The 21156-nt window shown below is 48.6% G+C and overlaps 1 protein-coding gene across 1 annotated transcript in view; it reads left to right on the plus strand.

The window, feature by feature from the left end:
- Positions 1 to 16245, plus strand: part of LOC119165623 (uncharacterized) — a 52139-nt gene extending 35894 nt beyond the window's left edge. Inside the window, exons 4-6 of the mRNA XM_037417737.2 lie at positions 660 to 718; positions 14408 to 14503; positions 15946 to 16245. Of these exons, the coding sequence (XP_037273634.2) occupies positions 660 to 718; positions 14408 to 14503; positions 15946 to 16091 (301 nt within the window). The 3' untranslated portion in view covers positions 16092 to 16245. The remainder of the gene's footprint in view (positions 1 to 659; positions 719 to 14407; positions 14504 to 15945) is intronic.
- The last annotated feature ends 4911 nt before the right edge of the window (positions 16246 to 21156 follow it).

A 21156-nucleotide genomic window follows, 5' to 3' on the forward strand; every position in this document is an offset into this window, starting at 1 on the left:
GCATTGTGAATGACCCTCCTTGTTTGTGTATATAGCCTTACTGGTTTATAAATTTACACATCTCGATGTTCATGAATGTTCTGCACTTGTACAATTTTTGCATTGTACACCACTGCATACACAGATAAGTTATTTTCGCTGTATATAACAGCTTGCACTGTACATACACATGATCATCATTGTCCATCTTTCTGTGTGCACATAAGCTATGTAACACATATCTGGAAATAAAATTCTCTTAAACCAGTGGATCCGCTTTTAGTGGGACGGCTAGGGCTCTCTTATAGTTGAGTACGAAGTACTAGAAATCGTTAAACATTTTTTCCTAAACGGTCTTTCTACATATAGTAAAGTTCTCTATGCGCGCCTACACGACAGCCAACGTGCCCGACATCCGTAACCATACAGTTCCATTAAACAGCGCATACGTCTCCCGTGTGGCTATCTCTAACCGCAGAGATTCAACCATAGTTAGCTTTAGTACGGCTACGGCGTTGCGTCTGACGGAGGTACTGCAAATTAAACACAACCATTATGAGAACCTGCAGAGAACCAGACGAAGGAAAATACGGGGAACGCTATTAGTGGCAACCAACTGTGACACAATTATGAAGAAATGACTGTTGACGAAAGGGCTACCTTGTTCACGTTTATTCCAGGCACACTGAAGCTGTCGTATTTCTTTCCACCCTGAAACCATATGGCCGGATATATTCAGGTGAGTGCTTAAATGTGTTCTCGCTTGGTGGAATGTTCCTTCGGGTAATGCTTGCTTCTTAGCTTTTTGGAATCGCCTATATGAAGAAGCAGTCACGTAACCAACTGCGCGTATAAATTCTTTTTGTCACACATCAGTAACGCGGAAATTTGGGCTCGTATCTACCATAGCAACGAGTCAAAGCTGTGCAGCCACAACGTAACTGACTTCACAAACAAAATCAGAAATGTTTTTGTTACTTTAATTTCCAGCTTTATTGGGGAGCGGGGGGGGGGGAGGTCCGTCAGCAAAAGAGCTGTACTAGACAGTTTCAATGTGCCTAAAGGTCCCCACATGGCAACAGTAATATGAAAACTAGCAATAATACAAAAATTGAAGCATACACCCAGCTAAAATGCACAATTTCAATGGAACTGAAAAAATGAAACATGTGTAATAAATAACACCTAACAACGCATGATATTATTACGAGGCAGTGGGCATGGCTCCGCCCCGTCGAAGACGCATCGATGAAGAAGAAGCGGATTCGGCGCGCGAGATCCTAGCTGCCCTGAGGTGTCACACCTACCTGTAAATATTGCAAATACACTCCTTTCTATCTTCCGTCAATTTGTAATCCCCGTAACAAATTGGTGGACGTGCTGGGTAACGAAGCGCACTACAACGGAGCTCCGCAGTGGTCGTCAAATCGGATTTTCCGTGATGGAACACGGGACTGATCCCACGGCCACCTCTCCATCCGCCTCGGCAACGCCTGCACCATCCACGGCAACGCCTCTACCAGCCCCACCTCCACCCACGTACGTGCTGACGCATCCAAAACATCCAAGAACGTTCTGCGGTACGGACGATGTTGATGTTGACGACTGGATAGCTACGAACGTTACAGTGCGCTCAACCGGTATGACCCGACTCTCATGCTGGCCAACGTGCTGTTTTATCTGAAAGGCACGGCCAAAGTCTGGTACGAGAACCATCAAGGGGAGATCGGCAGTTAGGACACGTTCAAGGAGAAGCTTCGCGATTTATTTGGGAAGCCCATCGGTCGAAAGGCGGCTGCAAAAAAGGAGTTGTCTATACGTGCTCAGACGTCCACAGAGCCGTATATCTCGTATATACAGGACGTGCTGGCGCTCTATGTCGTAAAGTCGACAACGATATGTCGGAGTCGGATAAGGTTGGCCACGTCCTCAAGGGGATAGCGGACGTTGCGTTCAACCTGCTAATGTGCCGGAACTGTGCGACCATCGAGGAAATTATTCAGGAATGCCGGCGTTTTGAACAGGCCAAAAGCAGGCGTATTTCAAGATCTTTCACTTGACTGCCGAACCCCGCTGCGACGTCCTCCTGCGAAGATGGACTGACCTCTCATCGGCAGCCTTCACCGGCGTCTGAAATTACACAAATCGTCCGGCGGGAAATCGAAGCAATTACACCTGCTCTTCCCAGCAACGGCCACATCGATTCGCAAGTACCTCAGGTTTGGTTGGTACAGTCGATTGTGCGGGAAGAACTCAGCAATTCGGGCTTCGATGTCTGCGCCGTTGCTCAGTCTCGACCATTTGGCTCCCGTTCAAGGTCGCCGCCTCGTCCCAGGTCACCGCCCCAGGAATGGTCTTTTCCACGCTCTCGAAAACCGGCCGAATGTCGAACGGCGGATGATCGGCCGATCTGCTTTAACTGCCGTCGCATAGGGCACGTTGCACGGTATTGCCGCAACCATTGGTCTTCATCCCCAACACAGTATAACACTGCTCGCCGTGCCAACAGCTACCGCCTTTTCCAGCCTTCTGCGCCGATCCCCGACAGCTACCACCGCCTTCCACCTTTCGATGCCCCTAATACGCAGCACAACCGCTCACCATCGCCTCGACGTCATCAGTCTCGTTCGCCGCCTGCACGTCGCCCGTCGTCCCCTTCTCATCTACGACGACGCCCGACCTCCCCGCTCAATTCTCATCAGGGAAACAAAGCGGTGCAGCTCTTACAGGTGAAGCTGCATCCTCGATACCGACCTTAAATCCTCTCCTTGTACTGCCGACACGACAAAAATTGATCAACGTAGACGTTGATGGCCTGACTGTTTCTGCACTTATTGACACAGGGGCGCATATTTCTGTGATGAGTGCCCGACTTCATCGCCACCTGAAGAAAGTTCTCACACCAGCTGCTTCTGGCATTATTCGTGTCGTCTACGGAAGAAGTCTTGCCAACATAGGAATGTGCACAGCACGCATCACAATCGCCGATCACCCCACATCTGTTCTCTTTGCAGTTATCGAGGAGTGCCCCAATGACCTGATTCTTGGATTGGATTTCTTGTCCACTCATGCCACTCTCATTGACTGTGCAACCGGCGTTCTCCAACTTGAACTGCCTCGACTTGGGGCTGTGCCGTCCTCACCGTCACACCGATTGTGCACTGTTGATTATGTTCGGCTGTCGCCGCAAGCCACCACGTTTGCGGCCTTAACGATATCACCAGCTCTTCCTGACAGTGACTACATAGTGTCTCCATTAGTGGATGTGCTCTTGGCGCGAAGTGTTGCTGTGCCGCATACCATCATGACTATCGTGGACAACTACGCTCAGCTTCCGCTTCTCAACTTTAGTAGTTCGACCCCAGTTCTCCCGCAAGGCATTTCGTTTGGCCATGTTTCCCCACTTGATGCATGTAACATCCATGCATTAGACCGTGAAGACTGCTCGTCCCCTATTGCAGCCAGCCGAGCAAACGCACCTACCGATGAAATCACGATGATGATTGCCCCTGATCTTCTGCCCTGTCAGGATGCGCAACTCCACCACGTTCTGACCACCTACCGAGATATTTTCGACAACGATGACCGCCCTTTAGGTCAAACGTCCGTCGTGCGTCATCAAATACATACCGGCGATGCTAGTCCTGTTAGACGGCGACCATATCGTGTTTCCCTGTCCGAACGCCAGGTCATACAACGAGAAGTCGAGGAGATGCTCTCTAAAGGAGTCATAGAGGCTTCTTCAAGTCCATGGGCGTCGCCTGTTGTTTTAGTCAAAAATAAAGATGGCAGTTGGAGATTTTGCGTTGACTACCGTACCTTGAACAAGATAACCCGCAAAGACGTATATCCGCTGCCCCGAATCGACGACGCCCTTGACTGCCTTTATGGCGCGCGCTACTTCTCCTCTATAGATCTGCGTTCGGGCTATTGGCAAATTTTTGTCGACAACTTAGACCGCGAAAAAACTGCCTTTGTCACACCGGACGGCCTTTATCTGTTCAAGGTTATGCCTTTTTGGCTGTGCAATGCCCCGGCAACGTTCGAACGCATGATGGACTCTCTCCTCCGTGGTTATAAATGGTCCATCTGCCTTTGCTACCTCGACGATGTGATTGTTTTTTCTCCAACATTTGAAAGCCACCTAACTCGCCTGTCGACCATTCTAGCCGTTTTTCGTCGAGCGGAACTCCAGCTGAACTCGAAAAAGTGCAATTTCGGCCGACGAGAAATCATGGCTCTTGGTCATCGTGTAAGTGCTGCTGGCGTCCAACCGGACCCTGACAAGATTAGCTCTGTCAAGAACTTTCCTCTTCCTTCTACTACCAAAGATGTTCGTTTTTTTTTTTGTGGGCTTATGCTCGTACTTCCGACATTTTATACGCAATTTCACTACAATTGCACGACTACTCACTGATCTTCTCAAAAAAGAATGCGCCCTTCTCGTGGGGCCAAGACCAAGGAGCTGCGTTTTCCACGCTGATCCAGCTGCTCACTTCACCACCAATACTGGCTCACTTAGACCCGTCCGCGACGACTGAAGTTCACACAGACGCCAGTGCTCACGGCATCGGCGCCGTCCTCGCTCAACACCAGGAGGGCCAAACGCGTGTTATTGCGTATGCCAGCCGCCTTCTCTCCACATCTGAGCGAAACTATTCGATAACGGAGCGCGAGTGTCTTGCGTTTGTCTGGGCTGTAGCGAAATTTCGCCCCTACGTGTATGGCCGGGAGTTTTCAGTTATTACGGACCACCACGCTCTGTGTTGGTTGTCGTCGCTCAAGGACCCAACCGGTCGCCTAGGTCGCTTGGCTCTACGTCTCCAGGAGTATAACTTCGACGTAATTTATAAGTCTGGCAGGTTACACCAAGATTCAGATTGTCTCTGGCGTTATCCGGTGGATCCTGCTAGCCTCGCCGTCCATGAGAGCGATTCTTGTGTGTTCGCCATATCCGATTTGCGCGACATCGGCACGGAGCAGCGCCGGGACGCAACCCTCAAGACGGTCATTGAGCGAGTATCTTCAGGACATTCCGACCCTTTGCTCCGTCAATATGTCCTCCGCAACGAAATTCTGTACCACTGAAACATGAAGCCTGATCGCCCGGACCTTTTGTTGGTTATCCCCCGACACCTGCGTGCCACAACTCTTCAACATCTGCATGACGCTCCGACGGCAGGACACCTAGGTTTTTCACGCACCTATCATCGCGTGCGGCAACGGTTCTTTTGACCTGTATAAATTTGTGCGCCGCTATGTCGCTGCTTGAGAGCGCTGTCAGCGTCGCAAACGTTTTACTCTCCGTACGGCTGGCCTGCTCCAACCTATCGACATTCCCCCGGAACCATTCTTCCACGTCGGCCTCGACTTGCTCGGACCTTTCCCAACATCCGTGTCAGGCAACAAATGGATCGCTGTCGCAACAGACTATGCGACCAGATATGCTATAACTCGTGCCTTGCCAAGTAGCTGCGCTACAGACGTTGCAGACTTTCTACTGAATGACGTCATTCTGTGGCACGGGGCTCCGCGCCAGCTTCTGACGGATCGTGGCCACTGCTTTCTCGCAAAAGTTATCGACGAAATCGTCCGGGGCTGCTCTACCGAACATCACCTTACCACTGCCTATTATCCCCAGACCAACGGTCTCACAGAGCGCCTCAACCGAACTCTTACAGACATGTTGTCCATGTACGTCTCTGCTTATCACCGTGACTGGGACGCAATGCTCCCCTACGTTAGGTTTGCGTACAATTCATCAAGGCATGACACCAGCAGCTATTCTCCGTTCTTTCTTCTGTACAGCCGCAACCCTGCCTTGCCATTCGACACACCCCTTCCTTCTGATACTATCAAACCAACGGTGTATGCCTGAACGTTGCTTCTCGAGCCCGAGTCGCTCGCCAAATCGCGCACACTAGGCTCACTGCTTCTCAGGCCTCATAAAAAGTCCACTACGATGACTGGCACCGCAACGTTGACTACCCTGCTGACTCTCTCGTCCTACTTTGGACACCGCATCGACGTGAAAGCTTGTGCGAGAAGCTCCTTCCACGATACACCGGGTCCAACAAAGTTCTCCGCAAGGTCACTGACGTCGACTACCTCATCACTCCCGTTGAACCACCTTCATCTTCTGCCACAACACCTACTTATGTTGTCCATGTGTCGCGACTAAAACGCTACTACACTGCCAGTCCTGATTGACTTAGCGGCACCGTGACGGCGCTTCGTCCATCGGGGGTGATATTGCGAGGCAGTGGGCATGGCTCCACCCCGTCGTATACGCATCGATGAAGAAGAAGCGGATTCAGCGCGCTAGATCCTAGCTACCCTGAGGTGTCACACCTACCTGTAAATATTGCAAGTACACTCCTTTCTATCTTCCGTGTATTTGTAATCCCCGTAACAATATTTTTAAAAAATAAATCTAGTTTATTTAAAGAGAGGAAATGTCAAAATGCATATTTATAAATAGAAAACAGTGCTACAACACAAAGATAACTCACTATTTAAGACCTTGGGTAGAATGCATTATCGTATAATATACTCCTTATTCAAACATTGAGCGCGATAGAAATATTACCAAAAAACAATGCGACTACGTAAGAACTAAATCGTTTATGCCTTGATTCATATATTCAGAAGTATTCTCTAATTTGCTTGTGCGTATCTAGGTACATTTTCCCTTTCCCATTTATTTATCAATGAAGGTACGTAGTTTCTCGGTGATTTTGTAAAATTTGTGTGCCTCTGTGGTATAGACCCCATGTTTTGGAGTACCAGTGCTCAAGTCACCTTTTTTTTTTTCAAGACGGGATGTATATTTTAAGAAAAACTTGATATTGTCGGAGCCGAACAAGATGAGTATAGAAGTCGGTATACGTAAGCTCTTGTCACAAGGACTACATTGTCTTCGAAAAAAATTCTCCCCGGATCTGCATGGTATTTTGCAAATGCCGCCGAAAGACGATAGTCTTGCGTCGGAAGAGAATGAACAAAGCATTTATTGGATGTTCTGCGCAAGAAAATCGGTGAAAGGTATTGTGGAGCCGCTGCGTTAGAGTGCCTCGAGCGTGCAGCGGAGGCGAACGAGTGCATCGAGGCACGTTAGACGCGAGCGCCATCTGCCAGTTATCTACGAAAATGAAGAAAGGCATGTGGACCTGCAGAGAAAGATGCGTGCCATATTCGGAGGCGATAAGGTGTACAACGCAAAGCGACGGGTAGGTGCCACTACCGTGTCGTTTCAGCAAAGCGTTGGTAACCCTTGCCTTTCTGAGCACCGCGTTGCACTGTCAGCGCAGCGTGTTTAACGCTACGGCGCTTAGAATTACTTAGAATTACGCTTCTTATTTGACAATCACACAAGTATGAACGCTGAATCTTGAGCAATACTGGTGCGCGCTGCGGATGGGGTCGGCCGTTTGAAGTATCGTCAAGGGCGGACAGACAGACAGACAGACAGACAGACAGACAGACAGACAGACAGACAGACAGACAGACAGACAGACAGACAGACAGACAGAAATTTTTCCGTCGAAGGTTCCCAAGAAAGACTATGTCTTAAAAAAGCCCCCACCTCCCGAAGGGAATCGTGAGCAAATGCGAATGCATTTCTTGCGCTGACAGAGCCGTCAGACATTCGCCTTCGCGGACTTATGCCATCGCCTTGAGAGGCGCCCCGCCGGCGAATGGTCGAGAGTGAGGAGCGAGTGTACGGGAGAGTGGGTGCCAATGTCCTCGGCTCGGCGTTGGAGTTTCAAAGCAGCGTCTCAAATACACATTGCCGGATGTTCTTGAGAGGCGCCCAACCAGTGAATGGTCGAGAGGGAGGCCCGAGCGGACGGGAGAGTGGGGCACATGGATGATTGCGAGCGAACGTTGAGAGAAGGAGTGGTGAAGCACTGCAGCTACCCTCTCCTACACTCTCTTGCGCCACATGCTCCGGTTGCTAGGAGCGAGGATAAGCGCGCACGCCCGCAGCTATTGCTATGGGAGAGGGAGTGAGAGTGGAGAAATAAGACGTGCCGGCACGCGGACACCACCGCGGACAACGCCGGATGCGTGACATAGCCCGACTAACAATCACATTCACGTTTAAAAGTGTCGCAGCGGGATAAATATTTGGGTACAGTTGCTGTTTGTCAAAGCGCGTGTTTAAGTACTTGAAGAAGCGCACGACGATGTCATTTTGTGGTGGTGGCCTGAACAAGCGCACAATAGTAAATATGCGATTGAAACACGGGGTAATATACAAGGGGTTTTAATAAGTGTGTCCATACTTATTGAAAATTTACAGAAAGAAGGTATCTGCGTGCCTGCGGTGTCTCCCCTTACCGAAGGAGCAGCCAGGCGTTGTGCCCCTATAGGTGGCCATTGTCAGCCTGTTCCTTCCCTATTTCCTCTGTCTTCGTGTTTTCTATGTACAGAAACAAAGTACTGTGGCATCATGCATCTACAGATCCGTACAAGCTATAATTGAGGCAGTAACTATAAAAATTAACACATTTAACTTTTTAACCAATGGAAATAAGTTATCGAGTTAAATGGGCAATATCTAGTCCTTCCTGTGAATAGTCCATAGTCATACTTAAAATTTCCCTCCCCCTCTCACCTTCCCAGTGCAGGTAGCCTACCGGGGCTCAGCCCTGGTTAACCTCCCTGCCTTTCTCCTTGTGTTCTTTCTCTCTCTAAAAGGCCACCACTGGTAATCACCGTGGTGTGACGAAATCAGGCTAATTTAGCACCAGATACCGACACCGACGCACCAAATAATGCATCTACTATTCACTTCGAAAACGCTCTCAATGACGACACTGCTTCCTTCGCATCGGAGGATAAGCGAGCGTCGATAAGCGGCCATGCAACACGGAAACGCTGTCATCAAATGGATCATGTATATTTTCGTGGTTGATAACGGCGAGAGAAGCAGTGTCGTCAGTAAGAGCGTTCTCGAAGTAAATGGTAAATGTCTTGCTTGGTGCATCAGTTTCAGTTTTGCCTGCTAAATAAGGCAGGCTCCATCGCTCCGCGGTGATTACCTCTGGCCGCCTTTCAGAAATTTCACATTGGCTATGGACTATTCGCAGGAAGGCCTACATTTCGCCCATTTGACTCCATCACTTATTTCTACTGGTTAAAAGGGTAATTGTGTTGAATTCTATAATTATTGCCGTAAATAGTGCTTGTATGCATCTGAAGACGCCTTTTACCGCAGTAAAAGGAACGCCGCAGGTAGCACACTGGTACCTCCTTCCTGTTTGTTTGTTTTTTTTTATAATAGTGTACACATTTCTTGAAACAACCTGTATATTAAATTTTACCCTCTCTGGAAAAAAAAATGCCGACAGTGATACAGCACACCAGTGGCTCGTTACAATGACATCGCGACTATTTCAACAAGATGGGTCCAATTCATATTTTCTGAAAACGTAACACCTAATTCTTTGTATTTCCTCCGAATGGCAATAGCAGCAGCATCCCAAAATGATTCCTCATTGAAATAACACCACCTGCCTCTAGCCTTCAATAATGTGACCTTTGATTTTGATCTAATAATTATTGACGCATTATTAGGAGAACACGCTCACAGATGAGAAAGAATAATGCTATATTTATGCAACAAATCATCCAAATATTATTAAGCAGCAACAAACAAACCTGTATCCTCAGTGTACAGCACAATGGATGCATCACTAACGATTACAGCAATATCTTTCACACGAACAACAAATGAGGTTAGTCCCAATGCTCTGCACTGCGGAACTCCCGCTTTAATTTCACGATATGACGCCCCGCCGCGGTGGTCTAGTGGCTAAGGTACTCGGCTGCTGACCCGCAGGTCGCGGGTTCGATTCCCGGCTGCGGCGGCTGCATTTCCGATGGAGGCGGAAGTGTTGTAGGCCCGTGTACTCAGATTTGGGTGCACGTTAAAGAACCCCAGGTGGTCAAAATTTCCGGAGCCCTCCACTACGGCGTCTCTCATAATCAAATGGTGGTTTTGGGACGTTAAACCCCACAAATCAATCAATTAATTTCACGATATGAGGAGCACAATTTTTCAATACCGATGCACTGGATTCCTCCCGAAAGGCACGATCAAAACAACAAGTTTGCAACGCCACGGATTCCATGGGCGTCTATAGCAGTCTAGTTAAAATTTCTCGATTTAAACAATCGAATGCATTGCTATTGCCTATAAACATACCTAGAGTTAGTTTTCCCGCGCCAATGTTATCAATTATTAGTTCCTTTTGACATGACAAGGCTGTCTCCGTCGGCCTGCCTGAGTGGAATTCAGGCTGATTCATAATGCGCCTCGTCCGCTGCGGTGTAACCAGACCAGAAAGTCGCGGGTTAGATTCCAGCCGCTGCGATCGCATTTCAATTGATTGATGATTGATTTGTGGGGTTTAACGTCCCAAAACCACCATATGATTATGAGAGACGCCATAGTGGAGGGCTCCGGAAATTTTGACCACCTGGGGTTCTTTAACGTGCGCCCAAATCTGAGCACATGGGCCTACAACATTTCCGCCTCCATCGGAAATGCAGCCGCCGCAGCCGGGAGTCGAACCCGCGACCTGCCGGTCAGCAGCCGAGTACCTTAGCCACTAGACCACCGCGGCGGGGCCGCATTTCGATTGAGGTGAAATGATAGAGTAGAGGTCTGCGCATCACGACTGTGGCATGTAGTCATGTTGTTACATGACACGTGCAATCATGTCATACCATACCACTTTTGCAACTTGACATGGGAACGAAACCACCGCAAGAATATCAGAACCACGAAATTTAAATCATGACATTCACGACATATATGTCATGATTTTCATGTTGTCACTAGTCATATATGCTCGTCATACAGTCATGTTATGCCATACCAAGTTTGCTATCGATACCATTATCGGAACGACCAGGAGAGCTTAAGCCGTAGATAGATAGATAGATAGATAGATAGATAGATAGATAGATAGATAGATAGATAGATAGATAGATAGATAGATAGATAGATAGATAGATAGATAGATAGATAGATAGATAGATAGATAGATAGATAGATAGATAGATAGATAGATAGATAGATAGATAGATAGATAGATAGATAGATAGATAGATAGATAGATAGATAGATAGATGGATGGATGGATGGATGGATGGATGGATGGATGGATGGATGGATGGATGGATGGATGGATGGATGGATGGATGGATGGATGGATGGATGGATGGATGGATGGATGGATGGATGGATGGATGGATGGATGGACGGACGGACGGACGGACGGACGGACGGACGGAGGGACGGACGGACGGAGGGACGGACGGACGGACGGAGGGACGGACGGACGGACGGACGGACGGACGGACAGATAGATGGATAGATGGATAGATGGATGGATAGATGGATAGATGGATGGATAGATGGATAGATGGATAGATGGATAGATGGATAGATGGATAGATGGATAGATGGATAGATGGATAGATGGATAGATAGATGGATGGATGGATGGATAGATAGATGGATAGATAGATGGATAGATCTGGACAGCCACGACTTACTCGAGATCGGCAAGTCGTCATAGGTATGGATCCATCGCAGGCATCAACCTCGACTGCAATACCTCCAACTACGAGTACAACGAAATCGTATGCGAGCATTGCACGCGTCGTTGAAGATGTCGCGCCGGTTGAAGACAAGGCAGCGCGGCGAAGGGCCCGTGATGCTGAGCGCAAGCGGGCGAAGCGGGCCGCGGACATAAACATCATTACAGTGCGAACTTACTCGCACATATACGCGTCAACTCACCAAGGTCTTCTGAGAGGGTCTAATGGTTCCTGGGAATCGCAATGTGATCACGCGGGGGAATTCACGTTAACTCACTGGCGAATGCCAACGAATTTTAACTTTACTACCCCTCATAGCATCACCCCGTGCGTTCGCACTTAACCATGTTCACCCTCGGGGAAATGCTTGGGAGTTTTTTCTTTATAATTTATTACTTCTTTGTTTGCATCTACTTCTCGCTATCACTCACGGGCAACGTTGATTTTTTTCGGAGGCAACCAAAGACACCGTCGCCTACACAAGAATTTCCTGAAATCTAGCTCTCTAACGCTCTTACGTTGAATTGATTCACATACCTTGGTTGCACGCTCTACGAGAAGTAAACACTCCTCCGTTCTGGCATTTGGTATTCCAACTTAATGTGTAAGTGGGCCACGTTTAGCTTCGGTTTCCCAGCCGAGCCCTCTGTGGTTCACAGAAGACCAGCCTCGATAGCCAAATATAGTTATTTTGCTCGACTGCTGACTTGAAGGTGGCGGCCTAGGACCCCGGCCTTGGCGGCTGCATTTTCAATGCAGGCCAGTTGCTGGTGGTCCGCATACTTATTTAGCCGTATACGAGCTCTTTTCTACGGCGTCCCTCATAACGACACGGTGGTTGTGAGACGCAAAAGCACAACGACTGTATTAGTATATGTCCCATGCGGCGTTCATGTGCGATGGTGTATTCTTTAGTTCAGGGGCTTTACCCGCGCGGCCCTCCGACGTCTCCACTCTGGCCGCGGCACGCACACGAGTCTTCATTCCAGGTTGTTGTTTTTTTTTTTTTTGACAATATGACTGTTCGTGACATTGATAAATCGTTGTCGCATTATTTTCTCATATTCACGAACAATAAATAACTGATTGTACGGAGAAGCTACACAACTTGACATGAATGATCTCAAGAAGAAGAACATAAACTTTATTTGTCGAATCCAGACGATTCGAGTCCGGCGTTTTTTAGATGGGCCTGGGCACCCACCGCGGATGAGGTTCCGAGACCTTGTCTCGAAGCGGCTTCCTCGGCACGCTGGACGGCCCAGAGTTGTGCTGTCAGGTTCGAGCTAGCATATACATTTTTTCAGGTACCTCATGTTGTTTATGGCACCTCGTTTTGAAAAAAAGAAAGTGCGGCAGAAATACTCTATCAATCATTTTCAGCGTCCAGCTTTTAGTCATTGCGTAAATCGGCGTAGAAAGAGAGATAGCTTTATTTACAGAAAGGCAGAGAGGTTGGCCTGGGCGATAGCTTGCTCTAGCCTGCTAATCTACACTGGGGGAGGGGAAAGGGGAGAAGAAAGACTAATGAATGACGATGGTGAGGTAGAGAGGTGAGTATGTAGAATTCTTTCTATCTGAGACATATTTTATAGCCGCACATATAGTCCAGTTGCTTCCAAAAAGGCTATAACCATTCTTGTGACAACAGTTCCACTGTTGGTGTCTGGTCAAGAGCCCGACACGGTCTCATCAGTTAATGAAAATCGGTATCAGTATGCAACTCGATACCTGATGCTGAATCTTTAAAAAAAAACGACCTATACATACTATATGGAAAAACAGCAACTTCAGCTCAAGTTTTGTTCGGGTAATCCAATCCCCCCCCCCTCCCCCGTCCTAATTCTCACCTACTCACTGTCCCGGCCCTTTACGGGACTAAATTTATTTTAGTGAGCTCCCTGTAGCTGGAGTGAGTTTGAAACCGCTGCTTTAGATGAACCGTATGTATCGCGCGTTTCCCATCCTGCGTAAAATGAAGGGCATGAGTGAGACCTGAGTCTTCAGGTGCCTCAAAGTGTTTCATTCCTACGAGTTTGTGAGATGTATTTACTGTTTGTATCGATGTCTACTTAATATGGAACACCAATTATACTTTGTAACTCACGTTGGTGTACATTCTAGCATATATAAGTCTTTGTTTAACCCATTTCATAATGTTTTACGTTTGCTTTTAACGTTTGTCAGGCTTTTCGCACAGCCGGAACGGGTACTTAACCCGGTTTTCTGGAAGAGTACTACTCTGTACTCACGCCAACGAAAAATGAGAAATACGACGCGGTATCCAATGGAAATCGAGTCTGCAAATGCGGTGTTATGCTCATCTAGTATCAGTTCAATCAATTCGTTGGTCACTTCTTTTTGTTTTCATTTCCACGGTGTTCTACACCGATGCGCGAGATATCCGCAGTGACCTGAAACTATGCACACAGCCTCAATGCGCGTACAAGGCATGGAAGACACCGCGAAAACAATAGCCGTGCGGCTAAGGAAGTACAGGGGAGGAGCTGGATAAATAGCATTGAACGCCTGGCAAGTTCGGGACTGATCATCGTGCCGTATGGTGAAGTAGAGCCCATTTCGTGAGGGCAGTAGTTGCGAATGTGGTGAGTGTTGGGCCTTTCTCGGCACTTTTATGCTCATAAAAAGTGCGCTACCTCCCGATTCGGCAGCACGGAAAAGGATGTAGCTAAAACTGACTAAACAAAGTTCGTGAACCGCGTCTTTTTCACGCGGTGACCTCTCACTGATGAGGGAGTGTTTTTCACCGAGTCATTCTGAAATACGGTGCCTTTTTTTTTTCCTTGTGTAGCTATAACACATCCCAACAAAAAATGGCAGTTCACGCCGATCTTCAGAAACGAAGGAAGTTGTTTTCTTCTCAAGTATCGAAGTGAATGGAAAAACGGTGAGTATGCAAAATGGTGCTGCATAAATCTCCCCCTCTCTATTCCACTCTCCCTTCTTGTCATTTACTTATATTCTGCGAGACCTGCCTAGCGATACCCTCGGCTTGTAACACCGTGAGGACTGGAGAGACCATCGGTGGGGCAAAACTTTTGGACCTCCCTCAGACTCACGCATGAAGTATATTTCGCGCTTCAGCCTCCCCCAGACTTAGAATCATCAAAGCTTTCCCGATCCGGACTACCTCGCACTCACTCACAAAAAAAAAATCTTCCTCCACCGAACTCACTCGGATTTAAACTCACCGAAACATTACTCACCCGCACTCACTCAGACTCGTAGCTTGATCTGAGTGTTAATGAGTCTGATTTGGTCGATTCATGATCCCGTCAGCCCAGAGTTAACTTTCCCACCATAGTGGCAATGTTCTTTAACCCTAGTGTATCACGTAATCGGTACCCTGCTTGGTGCCCTTGATATACTCTTTAATGTGAGTGATGAGTGTTCGCAAACTAGTAAGGTCATTTTTTTTCTAAAAAAGAGGTTACAACAAAAGATCTATTTATCGATAACTTTCTAGGGATAGGTGGCCGGAAGAGATCAAGACACTTCCTCCCTACGTATTACGCTCCTGTGATCAATAGGTATTTATATGGTGTATGAACGACACTGCTTTGGAATACGTGTGAACAGACGTGAGCCTAAATGCGAATCCAAGTAAGGCCGATGGTACTGCTGAAGATGAGAGCGGGGAAAAAAATGTATAACTCACTCATACAAACTCACGAAGTAACTTTTGCGCATGGGGCTTACTCGCCCTCAGACTCGCCAAACTTTTTCTGAGGCGAATTCACTGGTACTCGCACTCACGAAAACTTTCTTCAGCCGGACTCGCTTGGACTCAAACACACCAAAATGTCACTCGCCAGGACTCACTCGAGCTCAAACTGGCGTTCCGGTCTGAGTTCGAGTGAGCCTGTTCATGAGTAAGCTCGAGTGAGTCGACTCACGGGTTGGGTCGCCAACCTGCAGCAGACACTGACGCAAAGGAAGCGCTTCGTTCGTATCACCCTGTTTGTCCCGTCCTTGCGTTGTTATCGAATCATCCAGCACGCACCGACCAGCCCAAGTTAACACCTTTTAGCATTTTCTTTTCGAATGGAATCCCACGACACCGAGTCAATGGCTGTTCTTGGCTGTGTCGTGCTTTGATTTTGTTTCTTCTTACTAAGGTATAGATCCTGAGTGCCTTCATAGTGCATTGTGTGCTGCATCTCCCATCTCTTCTCCGTGCTGTTTTCATCGAAGCGTTAATTTAGTTTTCATGTGCCAATGTCTCTTCGTGTCAGCCACAGAAATGCATGCGTGGGGTGCCGATGATGACGCAGCTGCTAGTTCTGACGTTACAGTTGCATTCGTTGCTTCTTCCTCTTTTTCCTGCAGGTGGAAATTACTACGTTATCAAAAGTCTCGACGCAGGAAAGGACGACTACGAACCGTGCATCGAAAAGATGAAGGAATGTTCCGGAAAGAACGTGACATACGTAAACGAAGGCGAAAACTGCGGTAAAGCAGAGGAGGGCTGTTGAAGATACGAATAGATTGAGGAAGGAATGAATGTACCCGAATTTAGGATGTAGTGCAATTCATCTGCGTGAGCTAAAAGCTCCAGATTTTTTTTCTTTTTTCCCCATAGCAAGCCTGTAGTTTTTTGTAGTGAAATAAATATCTTAAACCAAGGGTCGTGAGCGTGATGCGTGCTCAGTCATCCGGCATCCCAGTGAGTCTTGTGGCACCAAAAAGGATGACTTGCGCAAGTCTGCCGGCTCCTCCGAACTCGCACCCATTGATGAAGAGAATATCTGGGGTCTTACGTGCCAAAACCACGATGTTTTTATGAGAGACGCCTTAGTGGAGGGCTCCGGAAATTTTGACCATCTGCTGTTCTTTAACGTGAACTGACATCGTGCAATACATATTCTGTCTCGAGTACATGGCGGATGACTTGCGAAAATGGAATAACTTTTGCGTTGACATCCATCAAATTTCACTCGTCAAGCACTCATTTCACCAAGTAATGTCCCGATTACCTTGATGACGCGTATCTGCTACGCTAACTATATTTCGGTAGAGTTTGGAGTCTTACTTCGTACTATTACAGCGAGCAGATTTGGCAGGCATGCCTGTTACGGTAGTTAAAAAAGGTCTTTACATGAGCGGATGCGATGGTTGTCCTCAGCGTGACTCGGCGACACGTACATGCCATTTCGAAAAGTTAATTAGAGCGCGAAAACTTGACACGATCACTCACACACGCACACACCCATGCATCAAACACACAGCGCTCCACACACATGGCATGTACACACACACGTACATGCCAGCTGCGGCGCCCTCTTCTGACGAACGAGAAGGCTGAGATTACCATTAGCAGTGCGACGACGCACTGCGGCAGCGCAGGTGTCACGGATCACATTAATTAGGGAGGCAATCGCCGGGCTAATTCCAAGGGTCGAAGTATCGGCCCCCCGAACCACACCACGAAAGCGTGGACAATTTAGAAGTGGTCCTATTTGGCGCGCCAGCGGACGCCGGCTGTGGCCCAAAGAACAAGTCAGAGCCGAGAGTTGATAAACAAAACAAAATTATATTCTCAGCTATGGCAGATCAAAACGATACACAAGTATGCACACTCGACAATTGTGGAATACAATATGTCACCAATCAAACAACGTACTACACAGTACAATCAGCCACACTCGAAACAACGGACACAGACAGCAATACGCACTACAATGCAGTCGCATGCATCGAACAACCAAGACACTTAAAGACTAAAGAGTTGGAAAACTTATTCAGTCCAAAGTTCTTGGAACAAAATTCTGGATGATACTCTTCCGAGAATCACTCACTCAAAGTCCAGCGTTGTTGTCGTTCCGCTGCCCCCGAAGTTTCTCTTCCAGAAAACCTCGCGTCTTCAATTGACCGCTCTCCAGGCTCCAAACTTCTTCGCCGAAACACGTCGGCTTCACACATGCAACTGTTGCCACGCGTCTTCGCTCGATAGCGGTAGACACACACTCTTGCCTGTAGCTCGTCTTCACCCCTCAGGTGGAAATCCTCTTCTTCTCCTCCTTTGTTACGGAAGACAAAAGGCTTCGCCCACAAGGCGGAACACCCTACGCACTGTAGCGCATACTTTCTTCTTCTCCTGCTTTGTCACTAAGGACAAAACCTTCACCGACAGACGCGGTGGAATACCCCACGCACACTGGCGCTAACTTCCTTCTTCTCCTGATCTCCCATCTCGACTGCTCGATTAAATACCTTCCGCGCGAGATTCCAGAAAGTTCTCATAATTTCGTCGGCGCGATACGCAGCGAAGGCTGGGGAAAGGGCGAGACAGTACGAGGGCCAACCGCGACGGATGACGCAACCCTGCATCACCACGCCCCTTTCCATCGAGAGCGTTCTTGGGCTTGCTCGGCCGCCGATGCGAGGAGGTTTCGTCGGCGCACCTACGCTTCCGAGGGAGGGGGACGCACGCCCGGGGAGTCTTTGGATTCTTGTTTTCTTCTTTTTTTTCTTTTATTGTTGACCTCGAGGCGTCTCTCCCGCACTTTATCGCGAGAATTTGGCGGCGCGCCCTTTTTGAGCGCTCGTTTTGTGACAGCAGGTCACCAGAGTTATTCAATCATACCAGTTGCGAAACTGCGTTCCGAAATCCAAACACGCAGTTGGCTTAATTTTTCAGAAATTAGCTGATTGTCGCGCCACCCTAGGAGTGACAATACACAACACAAATAATGCGTTTAATAGTGGGCGTGCTGATCAATAGGTGACGCGACAATCTTCGCACTCCCGACAGGGAGTGGGGCAGTGGGAGAATTCTATACATGGAGCCCACGGGAAGTTTCGCAACTCGTGCGATTAAATAACTCTGTAGGCCACGGTTTTATATCTATTGATAGTCATATGCCGGACTGACGGATGGCGTGCTTCGACACAGTTTAAATGAAGCTCTTTTGGCGCGCCAAGTCAGTTGGTACATACAACGCCTGGAAAGTCTTGTGCTCCAGCTAACACCAAAGTGAGCCAAAAAGACAAGCACGCCTCCGCTAGGAACAAAAGTAAGTGCCTCCATTCCAATGACATCTCCTCGTAAACGCAGGATTTCCCGCTACAGGTGCCTTGATATAATAACATAGGGGAAAACTATATTTGGTAGGTATTCGTGCTAAAAAGAAAGGTTGTTTGACGACGCCATTTCTGGGGTCTCGATTTCTCTTCTGTGTCTCGGTTTGTACACCCCGTCTTTTGAGCGCGTTCTTACAAACAATATTCGCGAAAAAAAATTATAATTTCCTCTAAAAAAAGCACTATTTCTTACATTACTGAAAGGTAATATTTCAATTTGTTTTCATATATAGTACTTATCAGCACTAAATTTCTTGTTTATTGCTCGTTTGTTTGCTTGTTTGCTTCTTTGTTTGTTTGTTTGTTTGTTTGCTTGTTTGTTTGTTTGTTTGTTTGTTTGTTTGTTTGTTTGTTTGTTTGTTTGTTTGTTTGTTTGTTTGTTTGTTTGTTTGTTTGCTTGTTTGTTTGTTTGTTTGTAAAGAAGAAGATGTGCCTGCAGCAAGCAGCATCGCCAACGTCCGGCTCTCTCGGCTCGTGTTTCGGTTCGTTGCTGTGCCGATCGCTGGACGGTTCTTCACGCTGTCTTGTCGCTGTCTTTAACGGCTAATAAACCTCCTCACATTTGGTGGAAGGTGCTGTTAATCCCCGTTGCTACATCCTGGAGCTGCGAAGCCGCACGCTACCACCTGTCATGACTACCAACGCCACTACATCGACGCCTTCGCTCCAGTTCAACTGCCCTGGCCATCGTAGGCTACGGGAGCCGAAGGTCTTCAGCGGTGCGGATGGGACCGACGTCGAAGACTGGCTCGAGCACAACGAACTGGTGAGCGCCAGCAATAAGTGGGATGAAGCCGACAAGCTGGGCCACGTGATATTTTATCTCACTGGCGTCACCGAATTGTGGTTTAATAACCACAAACACAACATCCCCACATGGAGCGTCTTCAAGACGTCATGTGCTGAAGTGTTCGGTCGGCCAGCTGTCCGCAAGCAGAGGGCAGAACAGCGCTTGCGCGTCCACTCTCAGCAAACTGGCGAGACCTTTACCAGCTATATTGAGGACGTCGTCGACCTTTGTCGACGCGTGAATGACACCATGCCCGAATCTGACAAGGTCCAAAAACATCCTGAAGGGCATCGACGACGGCGCATTTCAAATGCTCTTGGCAAGAAATCCGAGCACAGTTTCCGAAGTCGTCAGCTTGTGTCAGAGCTACGACGAGTTGAAGAAGAAACGCACTCTGACTCGGCAGCCTCAGCATGGTGGTGAGTCACTGTCCAGTTTCGACACCCTGCCCGACAATTCACCACTGCTTCAGCAATTTCGAGCCTTCGTCCGTGAGGAAGTCGCCCGCCAACTTTCCCTAGTGCTCTTCACTCACGAGACCACCACCCGTCTACCTGCCCCGCTTCGCACTGCTATTTCGGAAGAAGTTGCCCAAGCTGTTCCTGTTGCGCACCACGAGCCGCCTCTATCCAGCCTTGCCCACTGCCAGCGTGCCGCGCAGCCGGTAGGACCGCCTGTCGCCTATCCGCCAGCCGCGCAGCCTGTGGCCGCGCCCCTAACGTATGCAGCGCAGCCTGTGGCTCCTCCTGTCGTCTGCTCGCAAGTGATGCAGCCTGTAGCAGCGCCGTTCACATATGCAGACGCTGTGCGTAGGCTTCCGCAACCACCCTACACCTCGCGCTCACAGCCCGCACACCCGGCTGCTTATACGGCACCTTGGGCGGCACCTTGGGCGGCACCACCAGTAGCCAATTCTTCGAGGACGCCCGATAACCGACCGATATGCTACGCCTGCTTTACTCCCGGACACGTTGCCCGCTACTGCCGCCGTCGACCTCAGACGTTCGGCGACTATGTCCGATCGTCGCAACCCGGCAGCCAACCCTTCGCGCAGTACGGGCCGGTCTCGTCAACTCGCTATGCCCCTCCTAACGACCCCGACTTCGTGACGCCGCGCGCACCCTCTCCTCGTCGGCGATCGCCCTCCCCCATGCGTCGCCGGCCCAGACCTTCTGACCAGGAAAACTAAGCACCGCAGTTCAAGAGGCAAGAACTGCGCCATTTTCGAACTGTCTAAGCCCTCGCCCCTCTCCTGCTAACGTGGTCGCAGTAACTGTTGAAGGTTATTCTACTTTCGCCCTTGTAGACACCGGCGCCGCTGTTTCTGTTATTGCCGCTAATGTCTGCCGTGTATTACGTAAAGTCACGACGCCGCTTTCGGGACTGTCACTCCACACCGCAAGTGCACAGCAAGTAACGCCTCTCGCAGCCTGCACTGCAAGAGTGTCCATCGAAGGCATTGTTTACACTGTGGAGTTTATTGTCCTCGCTGTCTGTTCGCATGATGTCATCCTCGGATGGGACTTCCTATCCCGCCATAATGCCGTCATCGACTGCGCACGCGCTGAAGTTGAGTTTTCACCTTTTTGTGATGTCCCATTACTTAACGCTCTTCATCAGCCGCCGAAGTTGTTCGTGCATGAAGACACCGATATTCCACCTCACAA

Source organism: Rhipicephalus microplus, chromosome 9, assembly GCF_043290135.1.
Source record: "Rhipicephalus microplus isolate Deutch F79 chromosome 9, USDA_Rmic, whole genome shotgun sequence".
NCBI lineage: Eukaryota > Metazoa > Arthropoda > Arachnida > Ixodida > Ixodidae > Rhipicephalus > Rhipicephalus microplus.